At 46.5% G+C, this 23,968-nt stretch overlaps 2 protein-coding genes across 8 annotated transcripts in view; one reads left to right on the top strand and one right to left on the bottom strand.

The window, feature by feature from the left end:
- The first annotated feature begins 2,651 nt into the window (after positions 1 to 2,651).
- On the top strand, positions 2,652 to 4,850 carry socs1a (suppressor of cytokine signaling 1a). Its single transcript, XM_018757088.2, has 2 exons — positions 2,652 to 3,323; positions 3,919 to 4,850. Exon 2 carries the CDS (start codon positions 3,993 to 3,995, stop codon positions 4,605 to 4,607), a length of 615 nt encoding a protein of 204 aa, XP_018612604.1. The 5' UTR covers positions 2,652 to 3,323; positions 3,919 to 3,992; the 3' UTR covers positions 4,608 to 4,850.
- Positions 4,851 to 11,231: 6,381 nt separating this feature from the next.
- clec16a (C-type lectin domain containing 16A) overlaps positions 11,232 to 23,968 on the bottom strand; it is a 36,149-nt gene continuing 23,412 nt past the window's right edge. For 3 of the 7 annotated variants that reach the window (XM_018757246.2, XM_018757247.2, XM_018757244.2), the window contains 7 exons: positions 22,903 to 23,023; positions 18,781 to 18,932; positions 18,298 to 18,502; positions 17,344 to 17,511; positions 15,762 to 15,896; positions 12,646 to 12,750; positions 11,232 to 11,681 (listed from right to left, as the gene is read on the bottom strand). In XM_018757246.2, coding sequence (XP_018612762.1) covers positions 11,377 to 11,681; positions 12,646 to 12,750; positions 15,762 to 15,896; positions 17,344 to 17,511; positions 18,298 to 18,502; positions 18,781 to 18,932; positions 22,903 to 23,023 — 1,191 coding nt within the window. In that variant the 3' untranslated portion in view covers positions 11,232 to 11,376. Of the gene's footprint in view, positions 11,682 to 12,600; positions 12,755 to 15,761; positions 15,897 to 17,343; positions 17,512 to 18,297; positions 18,503 to 18,780; positions 18,933 to 22,902; positions 23,024 to 23,968 lie in introns of those variants that run through there. The other 4 variants (XM_018757252.2, XM_018757248.2, XM_018757250.1 and 1 more) reach the window with 3 other exon arrangements.

Consider the following 23,968-nt stretch of genomic DNA (forward strand, 5'->3'; position numbering starts at 1 on the left):
CCCATTTACATTTTACACACCATTTGTAATATTTAACTGTTATTATTCATTATACCGAGCTTCACCAAGGTTTGCCACATACAAGAGGCATGAAACATGACACTCGAATGCACAGCAGAATTGCCTTTCGCATTCCAGCTTTTCTTGTTTTTCATCTAAGGCAAGTCCGACTTCACAGATCGTAAAAGTACAGAACGTTCTTTTTTCGTGGTCGCGTTTTTCCTTGCACTGATGTAATTTTTATTTACGCAAATTCAAAGGAGCCCAGCAAACCATTCACAACTAAGTCACGTTGCGCAGCATCGCGAATGTACAAAACCATTTTAATCTCTTAAGAGTCACACAATACATGGTAAGTGAGGGGCAATTTGGTGTGTGATGTTTATTATTTAAGCAGGAGGCTCCAAAGGGAGGGGATTAGTGAGATTGGCCAGCTGGGGGGAGAAACTTTCACTTTCACTTTCTCATAAACCTAGAACTGTATCAGAAACAAAGAGCAAAGAGCCCTTGGCATGTGTTCAGGTCTGAGATATTTCTGACTCCGGCAGGTCTCTTTTTAGGGCTTCATTTGTCTGCTCCTTCGGTTACGAAGCCTGATTCTGTTTGCACTTTCGGTTAGGATGACTGATAGAGGGTGGTTCCTTGTTCCATTTCTTTCTTAAAATAAAAAGAACAGCATTTCACACCACTGTGTTTTGAGCAGAGCCTCATCTATTCAACAACCGGCCGGAGGAAGGAGATTGCAGGATGAAGTAACATAAATCATTCGGATGGTAGCAGCGTTTTGCATCAAACTGTTCTGCAGAGGCGAACAGCAAACAATTACACTTAAAAGTAAATAACCCTCTCATTTATCTATTTATTTATTTACTCTCAAATCCGTTCAGGCATCCAACCTTTCATTATCGATAAAAATAGTCCAAGACATTGTGGCAGGGGTTCAGAACCTATCCTGGAGGCACGGGGGTTAGGTAGTGTGCACTCCGGTTGGGCTGTCAGACCATGGCAAGGACCCTCTCGAATTACGGCAGGTAAATTTAATTTTCATTGTCTTCCTGAGAAAACTTCCGGCTTGCACTAGGGCCTGACTATCTACCATCCTTATCGGCTCTTCAGAAGAAAAAGTCGCCTTCCCGGAAAAGTGATACGTTTCAGGTTATTCTGAATATTTGCTCTTTCTTTTTGTTTCATTTTTATTCTTACATCTAGCAATGGTGCATTTTGACCAAGCAGTAACATGCCATTCTATGTGCTTTTTTTAGATGACAAACATACAGGTCCTTCCCAGAAATACGAAAACGTCCAGCTTCTTCACAGAAATAACAAATAAGAGTGAAACAGCAAAGCACGCGAGCAAAAGCTGCACTGTCAGCTTTAACTAGTCTTGTCCTTTCCTTTTGGTTAGCAGTTGTTAAGGGCCCATCATGATTTACTGCAAGCTGCATGTATGTTCTGCTTCACAACGCAAGAGCAGCCAAAATATTGCTTTATTGTATTGTAGCTGGGGGTGCGGTGGTGCAGTGGGTTGGACCACAGTCCTGCTCTCCGGTGGATCTGGGGTTCGACTCCCGCTTGGGGTACCTTGCGACGGACTGGTGTCCCCTCCGGCCTTACGCCCTGTGTTGCTGGGTAGGCTCTGGTTCCCCGCAACCCCGTATGGGACAAGCGGTTCTGAAAATGTGTGTGTGTGTGTGTGTGTGTGTGTGTGTGTATTGTAGCTGAAAAGAGGAAGGCAATGCTTGCAGAGGGACGGGATGCGGTAACCTCTATCCACCTGGCCAAGTGTCTGTTCTGTAGAAATGAAACTCAGATGGGTGTGTAAAAATGGGAGCTAAGCGTCTCTGGTTTACATGCAAATGTCCAGCTGCTACGCCGAGTTTCATTTCCAGTCCTATAACTTATCCAACGCGCTTGTTGCCTGTGACAAGCCGCAGGAATACATTTAAAAGTTCCTTCTTTTTAACCATCTAGGGGCTGCTATTTGATAATGAATGATATTTCCATGCCATCCAAAGTACGCTTTCACAGCCACAGAGAGAGCAGCTGAGCAACTGTGCAAATGTTTGGAAATAAGGCTGTCATTTGTGAAAGTAATGTGCAAGCACCATTTTCCAGCAGAAAAAGGAGAACATCTCTCCCGGTTGAAAGCAGGAGCCTCCGGCAATCAGAAAGCGAACGGTTTGAAAAAAGCTTCCCACCTCTCTGGGGTCCACAATACCCAACATCAATGCCCGACTTCCACGAAGACCGCGGTGTCTTTTCACCAGGACACCACTAGAGGCCTCCAAAATTCACGGAGAAGCACCTAGTTTCTCAGCGGCGCTCGAGCTCGTCCAGCATTTAAAACTTTAGAACTTGACTTCTTAGTGCCGGACCTGCAGCGAATCACCATACATCCGTGTTTCCTTCATCATCCCATTCGGGGAAGTGTATCGACGTGTGTTTTGTTCAGCTCAAGGTATAAACTGAGGTTCCATTTCTAAACTATTATTATTATGTGAAAGAAAAACCCGTCGGTTATTTATTACAGTGAGTGGAGGGCAGTAGATTAGAATTTTACCTATACGATCATCAACTGGAAGTTCCAGTGGAGATCGGCACGATGTCACACTGCTACTTTGTTGTAATTTCGCTTATGAGTGTGTACGTGCTTGAAACTCTACACGTCCTTGCTAAAAGGGGGGGGGGGAGCAAAAGTGTGCAAACCAGAACTTAATCAATAATCTAACCACCTTTTTGCTGTTCTCTGGGTAAGGGGTGGCATCGATACCTGGCTTGCTTGAGTCACTTTTCTTACTGTTGTCGGTTGCTTGGAAGTGTGACATGATGTGGGATGCGAGTCAGTCAGTGGCGTGTGATTTAGTAGTGTGTGTGTGTGTGTGTGTGTGTTTCTGAGTGTCTTGTGCGGAAGAAGAAGCCGATTTCTGCGTATCGGCGTATCTTTCACATAACGAAAGCGAAGGGATTCTAGGAAGACGCGCGCGCCACACACACACACGGTGTGTGTGTGTGTGTGTGTGTGTGTGTGCGCGCGCGCGCGCGCGCTGTCTCCTCCCACACAGAAACTGTATGACCTGAGATCTCAGTGCTGGGACGGGGACAGAAACATGATGCGATGGACTGGAGAGGAGAGGAGGCACCTCGTGAACCAGGTGCGCGTGTAAAGATCATCGCCATCATCATCATCATCATCATCATCACCTTCTGTGGTCAAATCCTGGCAGATCCGCTGTGCGCTAAAAGGATTCCGCCGCGGATTTCACACCTCACCCGTTTGTCTCTGGATTTTCACTCGGATAAACCACTCTGACACAGCGCCGACGGTAAGATCACTACCCTTCACTGTATTTCAGAGCGTTTTCCATATAGATACATATTTTTTCTAAATATGTTGTATGTAAACTAAAAATGTTTTGGGACCTTGTGAAATGCACTGCGAAGGCGGATCGGTAACTTAAAGGCTACAGCCTAGTAGGAAAAAGTCATGGGAGCTGAAGCACAGCTCATTGGTGCACAGATCAGAGTCAGACCTGCTGGGCTCAGGTGTTCTGCTGTCACGCACCTTGAGGGCTGGAATCGGATCCACACGTGTACACGTGCAAGTAAAACGCACGTCTTTTTGCACACCAGTTATGCCTTCATGCACAGTTTACCAGGAAAAGGCAGACTGGTGGGTATCGGGAGGGTCGACACCAAATGGTGTTGGCAAACTCAGTGCTCCACAGAGATTTTTACTTTCGCTTTACTCTAGGTTTTTGCTCCAGCGGTCTGCGCCAGAGGTGCAATTTAACTCTTTCGCCGCATCGCAGCGAAAACGACGTAGGGGTTTAACGACACCCAAGGCGCGCTCGAGCCACTGGCAAAGTCTTCGCAGCCAACCGTGACGGAACTGAACCCGGTCGTTGCCGTTTCTTGCAGATCGAAAGGCCTCACCCGGATCACCTTGATGACGGACGCTATGGAAGGCCACGCACGTTGGTCTATGTTGTAGGATGGTAACTCACAATAACCGGGAAGGCAATGCAGAAGAAGCAGCAGAAAACGGCAGGATTGAACTCCCGGAAGCCAACCGCCCCCGTCGCAGACCCAGGCCTCCCCCGGTCGTCCCAGCCGGCTCGGAGAACCGGACACATTTCCGTCCGTTCAAAAGCGAGAAGGAATTCAAAATGATCGCCGAGACGACCACCATGCTGGAGAATAGCGGTTTCTATTGGGGTACCATGACCGCGAAGCAGGCGGAGGTCACGCTTCACGGTCAACCTGTGGGAACTTTCCTGATCCGGGACAGCAGTCAGAAGGACGTCTTCTTCACGCTCAGCTATGTGTCCGGGACCGGGTCCTTGAACATCCGCATCACGTTTAAGGCTTCGCGCTTCAGCCTGTGCGGGAGCAAGGAGGAGTTTGACTCCCTGTTCAAACTTCTGGAATATTACACGGATTCGCCCAAGAAACTCCTGACCAAACCTCTGAGGAGGGTACGGCTGCAGTCTCTGCAGGAGCTGTGTCGCAAAAGGATTATTGAAACGTACGGCGGAGACGAGATCGACAGCATCCCTCTGAACCCGGTCCTGAAAGACTTCTTGAACTCCTTCCCGTATCGGTTGTGATGACGGGTCGAAACGCATTAACGCGCTGCTGTGTCGGGTGCGAGACACCTGAGAGCTTGTGTATTGCTACCGTGCTCAGTTCTATGAAAGATGGCAGCAAGCTAAAATATTACGAAAGAAGACTTGAACACTCCAGCTCAGAAGTTTACACCTGTGAATGTTTACACTATGCAGGGCACGCGGTGCCCTGCCACGATATTTCTGCTATGCAGACAGCTATATTTTTAGGATTTTATACAGAAAATAAATTTTGTTCTGAAAATTTAACTCTCACTCCTTAACTAATTCAGTCTTTATTGCCCGCTTCCTGCCAGATGGTTGTTTTTACTCATGGAACGGAGAAAGTCGGATTTCTGCTCCTGGTTTCAAACGAGCACAGATTCCTACGCGGCAGGCTCTGCGCATCAGCTCAGCTCCGTTTGTAGCGGCGTGCAGAAGAAAAAAGTGTCCGGCAGGGTATTTAAAGTAACTGATGCACTTATGATAAACGTTGGGTTGGACAGACTAAGTTTAACCATGAGCACCATTTGGTCCTGCCTGAGAATTGATGTTGGCTCGACAAGGTAAAGATGAAGCAAAACTCCACCGAGATGCATTCTGACAGCTGGCGGTTGGCGAGAGTCGGTTCGGTCAAATCCATCGGTTCCAGAAGCGCCGGGCGAAATCGATCACGAGCGAAGGATGCCCGCGACACCCGAGATGTTCAAAGCAGAGGGGGCGGGGCTACAGTGACAGTAATTGCTTTTGCGCTGCGGTGAAATTTACAAGAAATGGAAGTGGGTAGTGTCGGCATGACTGCGATGCTGAGGTTTGACCTGAGCTCTTCGGTGGAGTCTGGTCCCGACAGCGCTTATCACTTCCCTGCATGGTTCAAGGTTAAGTGTTCTGCAATCTATCTTTTAACCAGCCTTCCTTGTCCTTATTTCAGGGTAAACTCCAAGCCAAATCACAAGGAGCCCGACGGCTTTTTTTAAGCATGTTTTGGCACCGTTCCTTGTATTTCCAGAGAACACAATTTGTGGAATCATTTTAATGCCTTGAGCGATTATAGGTTTCTACATTTAACCTCCTGTGTAAATGTGACATTACCAGTCTGACACACACACACATACATACGTGTTCTCTATCCACCGCCCTCCGATCCCTGGCGACTCTACTGGACAAAGCACATGCCATTCTCAGCCCATCAGGGAGTTTTTCAAGGTTTTTCTTCATGTTCACTTAGACTTCCTGGTTCCCTTCTCAGGGCTCACTTTCAGGAACGCTGCCTTTTCTCAAAAATGGGGAATCGCTGGTAAAAGTGAAACTGCTTGGCCGGTAAAGCCGTCTCCAGAAAAGCAGAATGACTTGGAATGTCATTCTTTGTGTAACAGCCAGAATTCCTCCCTTTCCTGTTAACTCTGACCATTTCCTTTAAATTCAATTCAATTCATTTTTACAGAGCGCTCTTCTCACAGTGACACAGAGCGTGGAAAAAATGGATTATACAAATAAGTAAGATAGCTGGCTATATACTAGAGTACCAGTGTATACATATATTACTGTATTAGCCATGCAGTAAATATCTGTTGAATGGCATCTCATGTTTTATATTGTTTTCACATGTTGACGCTCCAAGAAATGGCCATTTCAACAGCAGCCCATAAAGATATACCAACACACAAAAAGCACACCCGCCTCTCTCGCTTCGGACAAGTCTTACTGGAATGAAATCAATAGATCTGTGGTTCCGGCAGCAGAGGACGGGGTTAAGGTTCACCTGTACTCGCAAACGTGACTTAGATTGGGAGACTGGAGACTTGTCCAGCTCACAAAGTGCACCTCAGGGACGGGCTACGTAACGCGCGCGTTTATTTCCACAGCGCTGCAATGCCCAGGACCCGAAGCAGAAGAAGAAAAGCTCGCGGAGACCGAGAAACTGGCCGATTGTGCCGTGGCAGGTCGCCATGGCGAACATAGGCTGGGATTCCCCTAAAACAAAGATTATAGCACTTTGATCTGGATTTAGGGTTTTTTTTTTTTTTTTTTTTTTCCTGGCCTCGGAACTAGCCCATACCTGTTTTACACAGCAACTGCTGATGCATCTGGCCGTAACAAGAGCGAACCAATGAACGACCTGCAAGGTGAGGTTCTGACTCAGTGATGTGCTTGAAAATTACTGCTGCACGCAGGTCAAAAATATACAAAGAACTGCATAAAAAACATTTTGGCGAATGCACACACATACACACACAGAGGTTTGTCGTTGCCCACAGATACCCTTAAAAGTAGAGTTCATCTCTTTTGACATCTCTGCGTGCTTTGTGACTTTGATAAGAATGACACGAGAAAGAGGTTTCTGGGTTTCAGCGCTTCCAGGAAAGGAGGCGTCTGTTTCTCCGAATAGATGTGCGCTCTCTCACTCTGTGGGGTCGCCAGCAGCTTATGGTTCACCGGCGTTACCAAGAAGTGGTGGAGCGGCAGGGCTGAGAAGGTTCCCCCTACAGGAGGAACGTGACACTGAGCTCCATCCAAAAAAAAAAAAAAAACCAAAAAAAGACACGGCATAACATAAATCATACTTTTCTAATTGTAAAGCAGTTTTCTTCGGTAAGATTTCCTGGTAAGACGGATCACTTGCAGATACAAACGATTTACACGCATAAATACATGGGGAAAAGAAATGGTCTTTCCATGCACTGAAATGACCCCAGTAAGGATAATGTGTAGATGGTGTGGAACTCTGCTAATATAATAATTAACATTAGACTGAATATCAAGCTCCTACCATACACCCCATCACAAAATTACCAGCAGTTTCAATATCTTGCTTTGTACATAAATACATCACTTTCAGGTAGCTCTACAACCCTAACAAACCCAAATGAACAGATTTCAGCTGCTGGAATTTAAAGGCAAGAAGTAGCAAGATTGTGAATTATGACAGCTGTCCATAAACATGGCGTTTTGAACAACGAACATCTGGAGAAGGTGAGTGCAATGTAGGGCTACCATTCAAAGTCCTGCTGTGGGTCTCGAACCTCTACCCCCCACAAGGGAGACCTTTCAGCTCACCTGTGGCCCAAGTCAACACAATGTCTCCAGGAAGGGCAAGGCAAGCATAAAAAACCTCCAGCGTAAACGAATGCCATCCCCACAGTCGCTAGCCCTCATCATCTGGTTTCTGCGACAACCTCACGGAATTGAGAAGCCGGGGGTGTCGACTTGCGCCACGTCCTGCAGAGGAGCCTCGACCCAGGAGCAAGCGTGCCGGCGCGAAAAAAGCCATAGACGCATGGCCTTGCGAACGGACGTTGGATGTTCAGACTGGACAGAGCAACCCGGTGGCTGGATTCAGGGGTCAAAGCGAAACGAGAGCATCCTGAACCGCAGGAGTGCTCCGGGAAGTGGGCCAGGTGGCCTACTTCTCGCCTGAGATGTTTTTCTCTCCCTCTCTGCCCTGTATTTTTATGCGCACCAAATGAGGTCTGGTGTTCCACGAGCTGATATTACGTGCCGCACTCGGCTACAGTTTACAAACTGGGTAGACTCTTGGGTTTCGGATACCGCGAACACAAAACCACAAGCACTTCGTTCTCTCAGTGTCTCTTCAGAGAAGAGAAACAGGGAAGAAAAAAAAAAAAAAAAAAATAGTCTGATGAGGCAAACTTCACAAGAAACCATGAGCTGTGATCGTTCTCAGGCACATGGGGGGGGGGGGGGGGGTTGTTCAATGCTGTCAGAGAGGCTGGCAGGGAGGACGTCCATTCTTCATGTATGTTTTACAGCTTTTATTTAAACTTCCGTGACCTTCAGAGTGTCAAACATCTGAAAATGCGGTAAAAAAAAAATAATAAAAAAAAAACATAGGCTGAGCCCCATCCCCCACCCCGTGACTTCTGTCCCACTTCCTGTGGTAAGGGACTCATTGGTGACAACTGACGTCATCGCACTTCCAGGTAGTGAGGTTTTTCTAATAACGCCACCACTGCTCAGATCTTGTAAAGATTTTGGCAGACGAGGGTTCGGAACATGGTGCTGGTCGCTGCGAGAGGTCACCGTTGGTACAGGGTTATCGTGACTTGGCCCGGTGACAAACCGGGCCTCAGGGATCACCTGAGAAGCAGCGCAGGAGGATCGGGGTGGCCGGTGTAGCAGTGCTAAGAGAGAACTTCATGTCTGTGCCGTGCTTTGACAAGTGTCTCACAGCTGTTTTCCTGTCCCCGTGGTAACGACTGCTGTGTACATTACCAAAAACAGAAGCCATTTGAATAAACGGAAGCGATATCGAGCGCGGTGGTTCCCTGCAAGCGGGAAATGATGGCTCCCGCAGCGTGGAGGAGCTCACTCGGTGCAAAGGGCACCTCGCAAGCGGGCACCGCACGGCATGCCGAGTAGGCTGCCACAGACGAGGTGCAGTTAAGGCGCTCTCAAAAGAGGCTCACACCCGCTTCCACCGTTTCAAAATGTGCTGCTCAGGCAGCTGCTCTAAGTACCATGCTGCTAAACAGCATGACCAGCAAGGCAAGCAGAAGTTTCTGCATCTTTTACACAAGTTCTCCAGATTCAGCTGAGGGATGCTGGTCCAGCACTTGGCCTAGTCAGCAACTCAGAAATGAGCGCCCACACGAAGGCCGTCAGTGCTCATTTCAAAGTGCACCAGAAAGATAAGGTCTTGATCAATCTTTCCGGCAGCGCACGGGCAGCAGTCAGACCATGCAAATTACTCTTTACTCATTTTATCACACAAAATACAGTGAGACTCAGAACTGTTTCCCATAAAGGAGATCTCACGGTTTGCACAAGGGCCCTTGGGTTCCGGCTTGTCTCAGACACCACGAGCGTCAACCTACGTATGCAGTCTCGCACCGAGCCGCGTTTGAACGGCAACAAATTATGGTTTAAGCCTAAAGCAGGCATTTGTGGTTCTCACACACTGCCACACCCAGTTTAATGGCACTGGGTAGTCGCACAAACCACTTGACATCTATCAGAACAGCTGGGGTGGGAAATCAAAACATTTGCACACGAATGAGCTTGAAGAGTACAATAATTTATTGCATTTCTCAAACTTCCATTGGTAACTTATACATAACACAGATCAGAAGCGGATGACATATACAGAACATAAATCATGCAGTAACACAATGTCCAATTGTACAACTGCGTTCTTTTTAAGGTTATTTATACTGCCAAGACCTCAGTGAAATGAGAGGTGAAAGGAGAAAAGTATTGCTTTCATTTAAATCCGTGAACTCCGTCTTGGTCAGGGACATTTGGGAAGCCAAAGAGTCAACTGTTTCGCCTCCTGTACAAATGGGTGTAAAAGTGTGAACCTGTTTGAGACATACACACACACCCACCCCGCACGCACTCTCTGCGGTGGAGGAATGGAAGATGTACGATGAATTATGACAGGACTGTCACTTTCTTTCAGCAGCACAGCCCTTTTCAGACTTCAGATATCCTCCACATTGCTGGTAACATACTCAAACAATGGGGCAAAAAAAATGTCACATCTTTGGGCCACACCTGTGTACTTCCAATCTTCCAGCTCATTCTTTTGACAGTCTGTCCACAGTTTACCAGACACTAGGTGAGGTGGTTCACACCTGTCAAAGCTTTACATTACTTCATTCACTTGTCCAACGATTGACACCAGAATGGTCCTGTTGCAGGGAACTACCTTTCTTTTGTTGTATCAGTTATAACAACAGAACCAGCACTTCCAATGGAAGTTCCAATGGAAAGTGCTATTTTTATACAACCATTTTACTAAACAATTTGTCAGCTCGGAGGGCTTGCTGCTGCATTTCTATTTCTGCCTTTCTAGTTCGTAAAAGTAGTTATGAACCTATGACAACCGGACTTGTGGACTAGCACAGCAACCATAACAAATGGTCGCAAGCAGTGCCATACTGCCGAGGACAGACTGAAAAGAAGCATTTCAAACCGAAGTTTGCCTGAATCTGGATGCGAAAAATGCATTAAATTAAAACAGGAGGAAAAAAAAGAAGGAAAATGTTGCCCTTTACTGATGAACAGACCCATTGCCAATGTGGAGGAAAGACCTTAGATTTTCAATTATACTTTTGTCCGGATTGAGATCATTTTAAACTCAATACACACTTTTTGCAGTATGAACGGTGAACGCAGATGGTTAATAATGATCGTGTGGTGGTCTGTCAGATCACGAGCAAACCAAGGAACAAAGAAAATTCAGTTGCTGCAAAACAATTAGGAGTAGCAGAAAGCCAATTTTTACAACTAGAAAAGAAACTTCCATGGAATAGAGAAATCTCTCTCTAAAATAATTTTTTATGGTAATGAAACCTGTTAATACCTGCATAAAGATATTATACATTCATCGTTTTATGACTGGTAAAACCCAATAAAGAAGTTGTCTTCAATTTCTACTGAAGATGTCTATATACAGGAACACACATGCTCTCTTGCACTGATTCTCTTCCACACACACACACACACACACACACACAAAGTACAAAACAGCACCATGCTGGACAGAGGAAACACTCACAAACCCAGCTGTGCTTTGACCTTTGTCATCTACTTGCAGAAGGTCACAAAGGTCCATCCACTCGAAAAACAAAAAAAAAAAAAGAAAAAAAAAAAAAAAAACAAATAAATTAAAAATATTTATGTGCCAGCCCCATGGTGAAATTCTGAAAAACATAACAGGACTAAATGAGCCTGGTCACGGGGCAAGACGGGGAGGAGAAGCAACTAGTCAGAGAGAAACGGGGAGAAGGCTAACCACTCCCTCTCCCCTCTACTCCTCCGCTGGGGGTGTGCTGTCCGTGGCCAGCTGCAGGGGCACTGCATCACTCTCCCCTTGGGTGGTGAGACTGCGGAGGCGGGGAGGGTCAGCGGGAGGGAGCAGGGTCAGGGACTCTACGCTCAGGGCGTCAGTGCCATCGTCTGAGAAGAGAGAGATGGCCGGCTGGGGTGCTGGGGTGAGGCTTGGGGCCAAGGTGGGGGGTGGGGCCTGGGGTGTAGGGGCGTAGTTTGCCGGCTCACCAGGTTCCACTTCACTGGAAGAGGAAGGTGTTGTTTGGTCCATAAAGGTGGCATCATCTGTTTACACAAAACAAAATGTGTCAACAGAACAATCCAATATGGACAGTATACATCTCTAAGCACTGAGTCATCGTTCCCTGGCATCAATCACAATGGGATTTCCTCTGGGTTGTCAAGGTTTTTAGAGTACAGCAAATGAGCGATGAACTCTAGATTGACTTGAAAATAAATAAATAAAACAACAACACTAAGCGAACCAATTCGGAAAAGGACTCTAAGCAAGACAAAAGACAGACTTAAGCACAACTGTGAGCAGACAAAAGCTGAACACAAGAAGAAGCCAACTGAAGGCATGAAGAAGGTGGAAACCAGACACCTTTGAGCGGCCAAAGTGCAACCCATAAATCAACAACAATGGAAGGACAAAAACAGTAGCAACCTCAACGCAACACAAATTAATTCTAACAGCAAACAAACCCAGTAATTAAGGAAAGCACAAAAAAGTGAGACAGGAGAAACCTGTCCTTCCCAGCTGGGAAGATAAGGCCACTGGGGATTTTTTCCAATGTGAGTGCAGCAGCTGCCAAATATACTTAAAAAATGAGTGTTGAGCAGCCTTGAGCTAAATACACATACATTCACAATTCCCAGGAAAGTGCAAGGAAATTCTCAGAGGCCTGACAAGCCCTATAACCCTGCAGACAGGGACTCTGTTTATGCAGCTATAGCACATTCTGCTTTTTTGGCCTTGATAAATATTTCCAAAGGCAGAAAAAGTGCATTACAAAAAACTGTTACACTGTTTCAGCAGTGGAGTAAACTGGCCACTGACCCCTGGTGAGAAGCCCCCTCCTGAGACAGGGCCGTCCCACACCCAGTGCCCTAAGGGCTGGAGAGGTGGTCTGGGGCCTGTTGGACCTGTTGGGCCTGTGGCGGCGGTGGCGTTGTTGGGCTGATGGCGTAAGGAGGCCACCACCACCCCCTTCAGCAGTACCCAAGTGTGCTGAATAAAGAGACCTGCCTGGGGAGCTGGGGTCACGGCTGGATGGAGGTCTAAACCCAGTGTCCGCCGCCCCCGTCCTCCTCGGACAGACTAAACACCCTCCGCCGTCCTTTCCTGCCAGACCTGACTAGAGGAGAACAGAAGCACATATCACAGAGCAGGTGAGACTGTGGCACAGAGGGGGTGGGAGCTGGCAGCGAGAAGGTCAGGCAGTCATGCGTGGGTCAGCATGCAAACACAGAGTACGGGAGCTTAGGGACACTGGATTGAGTTCAGCAACTGTATCACAATCTAGAGATATTAATCAGAAACAGTTTATTTTGTTAAAGTGAGCTGAAGGACAGATAAAAGAAAAAAAGAATTCTTGTTTGTGTTGACAGAAGAAAGCACATAGAGGAAATGGAAAAAGGCGTTGTGGTACACGCACGGTGGTTAATGGCACCGCATTGGCCACGCAAGCAGAAAACACAGAGCAGCCCATGCAGATGCTCATGCGGCGCAAAACACCGCTCTGCCACTGGCCTCGCAACCACTGAGGGAGCAACAGCCAACAGGAGTGTGACAAGACCAAGGGGCAACCAATGAAGATGTGAGGTGATACAAACAAGCGACCACCAAAAACATGACGTGACTTTAACAGGTGACCAATGGCACAACAAAGCGAACCACCGTGATCCAACAGGTGAACAAAAATAGCAAGAAGTGATATGAAGAGGCCATTAACAGGGGAATTAAGTGATTCCAAAAGGTGACTGATAGTCGCACAAACTAAATCCAACAACCGACTGATAGGAGCACAATGGCATATCAACAGTTAATGAGGAGAAGGATGATACCCACAGCTGCCTGGCAGCAGTATGAAGTCAATGACCAGCTGACCAGTAAGAGCGTAACCTGATACCAAAAGGGACAACTGGTAGCGTAGTGGTTAGAGCTACTGCCTCTGGATCCAAAGGCTGGAGGTTTGATCCCCACCTCTGGCTGTAGTACCCTTGAGTAAGGTACTTACCCTAAATTGCTGATTGCTAAGGCTACCCAAGCTGTATAAATGGGTAAATAACTGTAATAGCATGTAATAACTCTGTAACCTTAACACTGTAAGTTGCTTTAGAGAAAAACATCAGCTAAATGAATAAATGTAAAAGGTGAGCAATAGGGGCATGAGGTAAGTCCCAGAAGTATGTGAGTAGAAAGCAAATTTCCTGCTTCAAATGGTCAGAAGATTTGTCATTATGTATTTAACGAAAAGTTAATAAATATCAATAAAAGGTAAGAGTCAATATGGGCATCGCTCTCTGCAGACGAGAAGGGGATTCACAGCAGCCGCGAGCTGCTGCGACCTTCCTACACTGCCTGTGCTGTGGCTTTTGACACTGATGATACTGATGTTGCCCATCTGTGATACATGGCTTTCTGAGAAGGTGTTTTATAAAATGTAAATGCGGTTATTAAAATTAGCCTTGGAGTGGATCTGGTGAGTTAAAACCGGAGCGAGGTGGTGCCACAGCAAGGCGAATCTTGCAGTGCAGGACTTGCTGTGGCCTGCTCCGGCTGCCTGTGCGCCTTTTGCCACTGCTCACAGCTGGAGATTTCTGCATGAAACCTACTCCTCCAGGGTACTGCAGCAAGGCTGCATGTGGGTATCAGAACTGGCATCCTTTTTAGCACCGTTCCGGTTCCTTAACCACAGGGCCATCCCACGCAACATTTCCAACTCCACTGGTAACTCAAGCAATGCACCAGCGGCACCAAGGAGGCAGAAAGAATGACAGGGTGTTCTAAAGCTCAGGACATCTGGTGGTTAGTTAAGGGGACACCCAGACCTCAAACATACACTGTACATTTCCACTGGAGCACCAATATCACGGGAGGATGCCTGCCAGACCTAGAGGTGTTGATATGACCAAAGGCAACACTGAGAGAAATGCAACTAGCTACTGAGACATAACACCAGCGAGGCCCCGTACCACACAGCCCCAACCATGATGCACCCTAGCACAGAAACTGCCGTATCAACCCAAACCTCCATCCATTTGCCAAGAGTGTTTTTCAGAAGGGTCACCTCAGAGCATCCTACATGGTGGTAGCAGTCACTAGAATGGGGTGCTGCAAGGCGAGTCTTAACTTGTAAAGACCAGGGAAACTTCCAAGTCTTTAGTGAAAACCCCAGCCCTTCTCTGCTGGAGTTTTCTACAGAATCTCCAAACTCTCAACAAAAGCATTCCAAACCACTCACACACCAACTTAAGTGAGGTCTGGAGGAAAAACCAAACAACCACTCAGATTCAATGGAACTGTGGGCTGCTACTCACTATTTTTCTTCATTTTTACTGAGAGGATATTTACTTTCTAACTTTCCCTGAAGATGTTCTGTTATTATTGCTAATATCTTTTGTTTACCTAGTAACTTTATTACATGCACCACCGTCAAGTGGAAATCCAAGAAGCCCGCAGGGCCAAGAGAATTCCAGAAAAGATGGGAGTAAGGGCCTTTTTCTCAGAAAGATGGCAACTGGCTTTCAGTAATCGTGGGAGTTCCCCACGTTGGCCAAAGTCATGTCGCAGAGCACCATGGTAATAAAACAAGTGCTAGCAGAAACATGTTTTTTGCCAGCACCGACTGCCTACGTGCCACTGTTCATCCTGAGGAGCAGGCGAACTGTCATGTGGAGCAAACAGCGGGAGTTCAGGGTGAAGGAGGAGTAGGTTGTAAAGGATTCACATGCAGCAGGAAAGGGTTTGTGTCGGCCACGCAGAAACTGAGATGACTTAGAAAGAAGCGCTTTTATAAACACACACATAAGAGAAGGAGAGCAGAAGGTAAAAAGCTGTTTAGCTTCAGTGCAGGGCATAGCAGTGCAGGAAATAGTGCGCGCGCGCACACACACACACCATGCCTGCTGAATATAGTTCAGGAAAGAGGAGCGCAGATGGATGTATTTAACAGTATTGATCGTCTCCAAACTCCACCAGAGTCAGTCCCAGGTCAGAGAGTGTGGTACCCCCCAGCAAACCACCCTAACTCCTGGCAGAGGGCCCTCTAGTTCAGGTAGAGTGATGGGCCAAGGGTCGAGGGACAGGGAGGATAGACTGCCTCTGGTGTTCTAAAGGAGACTGGGGATGGACAGCTTTACCTGTGGGACTCTGGGTGGCTGAAGCGCTGCTGACAGTGGCTGAGTCACAGCGGCCCGTGCTGCCACTGGAGGGGGGAGAGGGAGACGACAGTGGCGAGGAGCCAGCCTGGCTTGAGCACTGGGCCACCGCAAACCCTGGAACGCACACACACGGGCACACACTCAGCATCTGCCGAAAGGCATGCAGCTTCAGCTGCATTTACTGCCCATCACGATCATTTATTAAGGCTATTTGGGCAGGAGGCCCACTGGAAGGGGGTAACGACCGCAGTTTAAAAAAAACCCAGTATCAGATTCCATAGCTTCCCAGCCACTCCAGGACTCTCCTTCAGTCACTGCCCTGCTTTTCACATTCAGACTCATGGCACGAGTCCAAACCATTTCTCAGAACCCACAGCGCCTGTCTATAGAGTTGTCATCGAAGGAAACCCCAACCATGCAAACGAAAGATGCAAATTAGTCAAACGACCCCCCACTCTTCGCACCCACGCAGCACCTGCGAGACGGAGTGTCCCCGGCTGCATGTCGTCACTGAGCGCCCTGAACTCAGTAGGAGCCGAGACTCAGGTTGAGCTGGCAGCACAGCACACGCTAGCTTTAGTGTTAGCATTAGCTCCTTTCCCAGCACTTACACTCTACTGGCCACTCATGCTAGATGTCCCAAAGACTTGAGAAACGTGCAGTTTGTTTGGCAGCTCTGCTGCCATAAACCACAGGACAAAGAAAAGTCAAAAAAGTGTGGAGGGGAAAAAAAAAGCAACTGGCTTTATTACTCATAGTTTATCTAAGAAAAGGAGCGTTCTTAGTCTGGTTTCCTATGAAGCGATGCTCAAGGGCATGAAACACCGGCTTTCTGTGAACAACTTTTATCTAAACAGAGACAAACTTATTGTCATCAGGTTCAGGTGAAGGAGGCTCGTGCTGAAATCAGACTCTTGATGTCAGAAGGTGCCAGAGCACAAGACACACACATGCTGATTGATCAAATTCCACAATGGTTGGGAGATCTGAACTGCAGTTTCGATGGCAGAACCAGTTGCTGAGAAACACATTGTACAGAGGAGATTTTCACTGAACCACAAAGACAGCTGTAAACCAATGCACCATTGTGAAAACCTAGAATACACAATAAAAATGCACACAGCTACAAGCTACGAAGATTTTTCCAAGACAGCATTTCACATTTGTCACCGAGCCTTTAGTAAACCTGGCCAAGGTGAAAACTTTTCAGGATATTCAAACCTTTGTTTCATAGAACACTTGACAGATAAGTTTTTGCGCAGAAACAAGTTTCACCTCCATGACTGCCTGTGGCTGAAAGGACTCTTGGTATTTACATTCCAGCATATAAAGCCATTGTCTGCTGCAGTGCTACCAATTCGCTTCCATACATACACTTAGAGCTCAGTTTAATACCCGGAACTTCTTGGAGAAATTTTTTTTCTTCATTTTCTGGGTAAAATTCAATGAAAACAAGACGAGAAGATGCCATCTTTATTTTTATGAATTCTGAGTGAAAAAGCAGTGAAGTGAGGAGGTGGTTTCTTGCAGAGGCTGCTCAATGTACCATCATCACGGTTACCTGGGACCTTGTCCACTGAGGCAAAGACAGAGCGCGGGGTGCCGGTCTCTAGGGGGCCACGCCGGGTCTGGTCGTAGAAGCGGAAGGGCAGCTGCTGGGAAGAGGCGGCCATGCTCTGGCTGAAACCCAGCACATCAGAGGTGGGCTGAATGGGAAGGTCCAACAGGGCTGGAGGGAAGGGGAGTAGAGATGGTGTTGACAGGATGTGGGAGATTATGCTGCACTCATATCTATCACAGCTTAGTAACGAAGGGTTTTTTTTTTTTTTTTTAAATCAGCATAATAGTCACCAACAAACAGTACCACACTAGCTGGCTCTAAGAAGCCATTATTCTTATATATGATCTGATTCTTTCAATCATGTGTGTTGTATTTCTCATAAATTTGAGATGTATGTGTCCTTAAGGGCTCAGTGCTCTGGGCTGAAATAAAAGCCATTGGCCTGATTTCTTTCTGGCTCCCTTTTATCAAGAATTGGAGGGAAGGTTCTGGCACCTCCAGGCCAGATAAGTGTGTTCCTCCTGACCAGCTGTGCAGTATCTATACATGCCCTAAAGGGGCTCAAGATCTGGAAGACAGCGGCCCTTGTTGTCTCCAGTTACAGGCCCTGGACAGTCTTTCACCTAACTGGGATCTGAGACAGGAAGTGGGACCAGACACTTTCCCAGTCTTCTTTGGTTGCAACTCAAGCCTTTAGGAAATCGCATTTATGTCACCAACTTGCTGCATTACTGAATACGCGTTTGTTTCGACAGCCTTAAGCTGGAAACCTGCTGAGGCTTTGAAGATGATTTACATGTGTATGAAAGTGACTGGTACATCCAGTCAAAGTAATAATTAATCTTATAGACTGACACCTGGGGTTTCCCTGTGCTCCTCTAAAATCCTACCAGCTCTCTGACATGGCATCGCTCCAATATGCCAGGAGACAGGAGAGGACAGGATGTCTCTCACCTGCGATCCTCTGCATCTTCATGCGTCGGGCCTGGATGCGGCCTTTGGCAAGTCGCTGTTTGGCAATGATGCAGCGGATGTGGTCGGCAAACACAAAGACTGCCTGTAGGATGGGGAAGGGCTTGGCGTGGGGGTTCGAAGTTGGCTTGTGGATTGTGATATTCAGGGCTCGGCTGTCATCCTCCACACCTGACACCTGCATGTCCTGTGAGGTAAGAAGGAGCATGCGATCCAAGAATTCTTTCAAAATTATCTCCCTGTAGACCTTCTACAAGCACTGGAAGAATGTGGACACAAACATTCAAGCAATATGTAAAGAAACACACAGAAGCCCAATCTGCAGTGCTGAGTATCAAAATAAAGGATTTTTATTTTTTCTTTGCGAATCAATGCAGCATCTTATACAAAGTCCTGCTCTTCTCACTGAATGATAAACTAACAAGAGAAGGATGGGGGCTTGGCGGCCGTGGGGGCGGTACTAACCTGAAGCAACCCGGCAAACTTGACAACACCCCAACCGAGCCGCTTACTGTCTGGCTCCACCAGGCTCATCTGGTACACGTCCACAGCGAGGAAGCGCTGCGCCTGGCTGCCGTCCTTCGTCACCACCATGCAGGCAATAAGGTCGCTGTTATCTGTCAATCACAACCACGCGCTGGGGTTAGGTGGGTGGAGCTCTCTGAGGATGCATCCTCAGGGAAAAACACACCCAAGTGAGATATACAAAAGCAGAGGAGCAGGCTCTGCATGAGACAGCAAATTCCTTGCAGAGAGAAGAGCAGTGTCATCAGGGGTTATTACCTCACAGTCGAACGGAAATATGCCAAAATAACTCGCATTAAAAAAAAAAAAAAACTGCTGATTTACATGTAGTTTAGTTAGCTTGTAACTAAATGTACGGAAATGTAAAACTCCACTGAATTTAGCGAACTGTCTTTAGAGAACTAAATTTCACAGAACTTGGCTGTCAGCAGTGAACACATTAATCCGAAGTTTTATTAAAAGGGGCCTTAGAGCCGTCACCTTGCCAGTGAAGGACCAGGGTTTGAATCCCTGCTCCTGACCTGTGATCAAGGTAATCACACTGGATTGATACAGTAAGAATTACCCTGCTGTATGAATGGGAAAACCATCATAAGCAGCTGAGCATTTTAAACTGCTTAACAGAAAAAAGTGTCAGATAAATTAATAAGAAATAATAATATGTGTTTGACTGAAGTACTGCAGTTACTCTAGGCCCATCAAAGGACACCTGAAAAGTGAACCTGTGGCACGTGATGTTACGATCCTGATTTACGGGCAGCTTCAGGCAGATTAAGTTGAGGAACTATGTTATGAATGGGCCTTCAATACTCCTAACAATGAATAAAGGCTGAAGGCACGTATGTCCTCGGTGCAAGGTCAGTGGTGACGACACACCGGGACTTTTTAAAACACTCCGGTGAGTCATTCCATACCAAGCACCTGACCGCAACCAGAAATGCTCCTCTGAAAGTTGCTCTTATGTTTCTATGCCGGGCTTGGCGAGCCACTGGGGCGCGTACTCTTAGGAAAGGTCGACGCTGATGAGTGGTTTTCACTTTCCGTGCAACTTCCAAGGAAATGGTGGCTGACCGCTGACAGATACTTCAGTAAACCAGTGTGGTCAGCTACGAACTAAGCGGTTACCCGTTGTGGCATGATGAGGGGCTGGCAGTCCATTTACCCGTTTCCTATTTTCATAGGAATCCACACATTGTCAACATTATGGCACAGCCTACAAAGCAAAGGTCTTTCCTGTACAGAACTATAGCAACACCTTGCAAAACTCAACCTTGGTGACCTCTACCATGGTACATATTGTCTCGAGTTTACATCTCTACCCATTTTTTGTCTTGAAGAAAAGATCATCCATGGCTCGTTACCAAGGACATGGTATGCTGAATGTAATCTACGTCATCTGAAAACCGGTCAAGTATCTCCAAGTGACTCATGGTGTACAGATTCCCCTTCGACATACAACCCAGATTTTTTTTTAAAAAAAAGAAACAGAAGAAAGAAACAGAAAGAAAGTTTCCCCCACCTTACACAGGTAACGAGTTCCTGAAATACCCTTCATAAGGTGAATTCTCACAATAGAGACATAATTACCATCACTTTCTCTGGTTTAAAAAAAAAAAAAAAAGTGTTCCTGAGCGCCGAAAATGACGGCCATTTATGCAAAAATTTGACAAAATCCTAAATGAACACAATTACTTCAGCAGTTAACATTAGTTCTAACACAGCATAACAAGGCAGTTTCCCCTTCATTAATTACTCTATAACAGTTTAGCCATCTACCTTCACTCATTCAAGATTTCTAAACTAATACATAGCACACACTTAAAGCATGGTATTGCGAAAATGCTTGTAGCATGTGAATGTATGTGTGTGTTGGATTACTTTGCTGCTGACACTCTGCACAAAACAAAAAACCATGTCTAACCCCGTCGCCACGTAAGCCTTACAGGACATGCCACAATAAATTTGTGCTTACATAAAGATGAAACCATAATACTAAACCTGCTTTAAAAAAATTAAACCATTAAAAAAACCCCAATACACACAGAATAAGTTTACATATACTATATTGCCAGAGAATAAACCCCTCTCCAGCATCTTGCCATATTCATGTGTGTTTCTTCCAGGTACCCACATTTCCTCCCACAGCTCAGATGAGATTCAGGGGGAATGGTGATTGTAAATTGCCTGCAGTGTGTGAATCTGTGTGTGTGTTACACTGCTGTACTACATAAATGCGTGAATGAATGCAGGGTGTTTACTGAAGTATGTCTAGCACTGTAAGTGAACTTGGATAAAGGTGTTGGCTAAACACTGGAGAAAAGTGTCCGACGCGAAAAAATGTAAAAATCCAAAATCTGAAGTCAGTCTCTATGAATATAAAGGAATGTCTCGTAAGACGAAGCTGGGGTATTAAATGAAACTTGATTAAAAGTTGAATTCTCAAATGATCAGCAGATCCTGAGGTATGACTGCATTCATAATTACTAAATTAGTAGTCTTTCCCTCAAACTGAGTGTGAAAACAAGCACAAGGTGCGGCCAATGAACATTTAGGAAGTCCTTACATGGAAAGCACTCAGTGTGTGAGAACAAACAAGTTAGGAAGTTTTGAGCTTTAAAAAAAAAAAAAAAAAAGAGTTACTCTGGACGAAAAACTGCTTCTTTTCCACTCTGACTGACTGGACTAGTTTTGCACTTGGTTTCATACTTCAGGATTTTCTAAATAAAATCAATACGAGATCCTAATAGTATTGTCCCATGTCTGGTTACTGCCTGGACCTGAAACGTCCCAGTGTGCCAAAGACTGTCTTCACCCCTGATGAGAGGAGACCCGAATTTAAAGTCACAAGTTGAGCCCCACATTGATGACATGGCACCCACCAAGGTCCCATAGAGTTTTCTGGGTCAGCTGGTTCCTTCCTCACTGTCAACGCCTTGTTAGGTTTGGTAGCCACAGCGGCAGTGTGGAAAGAAAGACGCAAAGACACAGACATGACACGGCAAAACGAGACGCGTCCGAAGAAGAGACACCCACTCGTACGAGGAAAGCTCTCTCGCTGGTGGGCGTCACTTCCTGAGTGTGTAAAAATAAACGTGTTGCGTCGGTCATAGAACGCAACTTAATAAGAGGACCACCTTCCCTGGAAGAGCCTGTCCGACATCCACCATGAAAACCCCAGTGTGGTGTGGTCATGCTCTCAGTCAGTGAGTAAGTTCAGGACTCAAACCATGTCCAGGTTACCCAACGAAGGAGCAAATTCTCAGAAGGAAGTGGGCTTATTCGACTCAGAGTTTCACTGGCCCTGTTTCAGCTGTTCAGTGAATGAACAAGACTGTTCAAAGTGCTGATCTGTGGACTCCAGTTACAGACGCAAACACGCATATAGGGTAAATATGAGCTGCTCCTGCAGTGTGCCAGGTAACAGGATAGTGCCACACTGGACAGCTTTCTCATTGCTGTCCTCTTCCTCTGCTGTTGTACAGTGTCTTGCTACCAAGGAGCAGGTGATGCATGGTGATTACACCTGTTGCCTTCTATTCCAAGGATCTGTTTGAATCCCACCCCAGCTGCAGTACCCTTCAGCAAGATGCCTACCCTGAATTGACAGCGAAAATACTACATAGCTGTACCATTGTGTACAACCCTCACATGAAAAGTTGCTTTATTGAAGAAGTGGTGAGTAAGCTGGTGGCCATGGCACCCAGGTAAGCAGGCCAGTGAAGTGCGAGTAGTGTGACTGCATGTGTTGGACGAGTGCAGGAAGCTGAGGGGTGGACCCACACACTGACAGAGCGGGTGAACTCGTGGGCACTGCTGGAAAGCGGTACAATCAAACGGCAGGCATCATCCTGGAAAAGCAGGAGGACCTCTCAGCTGCTGTGCATGTACTATGGAACATGACTCATCTCCGCAGAAGACCTACTTAACTTTGACATGGCCTATTTTTAACCACCGGTCACCAGAAACAGCACCTGTATGCCTGCGCTTTACAGCTCTAGTGCTGCTTTTCGTGGTGTGTGGAGGGGGGTTTGAGTGTGAGAGAGAGGGCTGGGTTCCACTCACTCAGGTCCAGGACATCGTCTGTCTTAATGAGGTCTTCGGGTCGTGTGAGGGGCAGCTGCGTCTCCGGCTCCCCCTGCAGGTGCAGTGAGAGCGAACGCAGCATGAAGAACACGCGGATGGCCTGCAGAGACATGGGGAGAAAAGCCTTGAGCAACACTTATTTATGGATATTTTTCCAGGAGGGGGTCCTTAGCTTTTCTCAGATTATCAAACAAGCCACTAGCCCCTGAAAGGTTTAGAACCTATATCCATTACATCACTGGGCGAGTTCACTGGAGCTATTTTAGGGTAAATACCTTGTTCCAGGGTATTCGAATTGGTGATCTTTGGACCCAAAGGCAGCAGCTCTAACCACTATGCTATAAGCTACCACGCTTGTTTTTAACATTATGGTGTTTAGGGGCAGCAGGGGCCATAACGGCTACAGCTGTCTCTTCCCACTTGAAGGACTTGGGTTTGAATCCCTTGATCAAGGAACTCTGAACTGATACAGTAAAAATGACCCAGCTGTATAAATGAGTAAACTCCTATATGTAGCTTAACACTGTAAGCTGCTTTGGAGAAAAGTGTAAGATTAACAGAGATGTAAATTTGAGATGTCCCTCTTTCTGCAACCAGACGGGATCCTGAGGAACACCGTAACAGCGCAGTTTGCATGAAATACATCGGGAGGACCACCGAGGCATGAAAGGCAGAAAAAAATGGATTTTGACAAATTGGAGAAGAGAAACGCAGTGTGTGAGCCTCTTTCTTGACATCTTTCCAAAACCAGTCCGAGGACAGGATGACTGAGACTGGGTTCCATTTTCATACCCCAGTTCACCATGCTAATGGAAAGTCAGGAAAGAAGGGGAAGTTTTTTTTTTTTTTTTTCTTTTTTTGGAAAAAAGCAAAAAACCTGACCTTAGGGGTACTGTGACAGGATGGTGCACGAGCGCACAGTGCATTTTTTTTTTTTTTTTTTAATACCCATGGTTACAATGATTAAATACAGACCAGACAAAGAACTGATATTAAGATGTTGAAAAGTTGACACCACTGGAGGTACATAGTTAGCCTCACTGTA

This window comes from Scleropages formosus, chromosome 8 (genome assembly GCF_900964775.1).
Source record: "Scleropages formosus chromosome 8, fSclFor1.1, whole genome shotgun sequence".
NCBI lineage: Eukaryota > Metazoa > Chordata > Actinopteri > Osteoglossiformes > Osteoglossidae > Scleropages > Scleropages formosus.

What these genes read in the sequence shown, in the direction of transcription:
- socs1a (XM_018757088.2), top strand. Translation starts at nt 3,993, where the DNA reads ATGGTAACTCACAATAACCGGGAAGGCAATGCAGAAGAAGCAGCAGAA.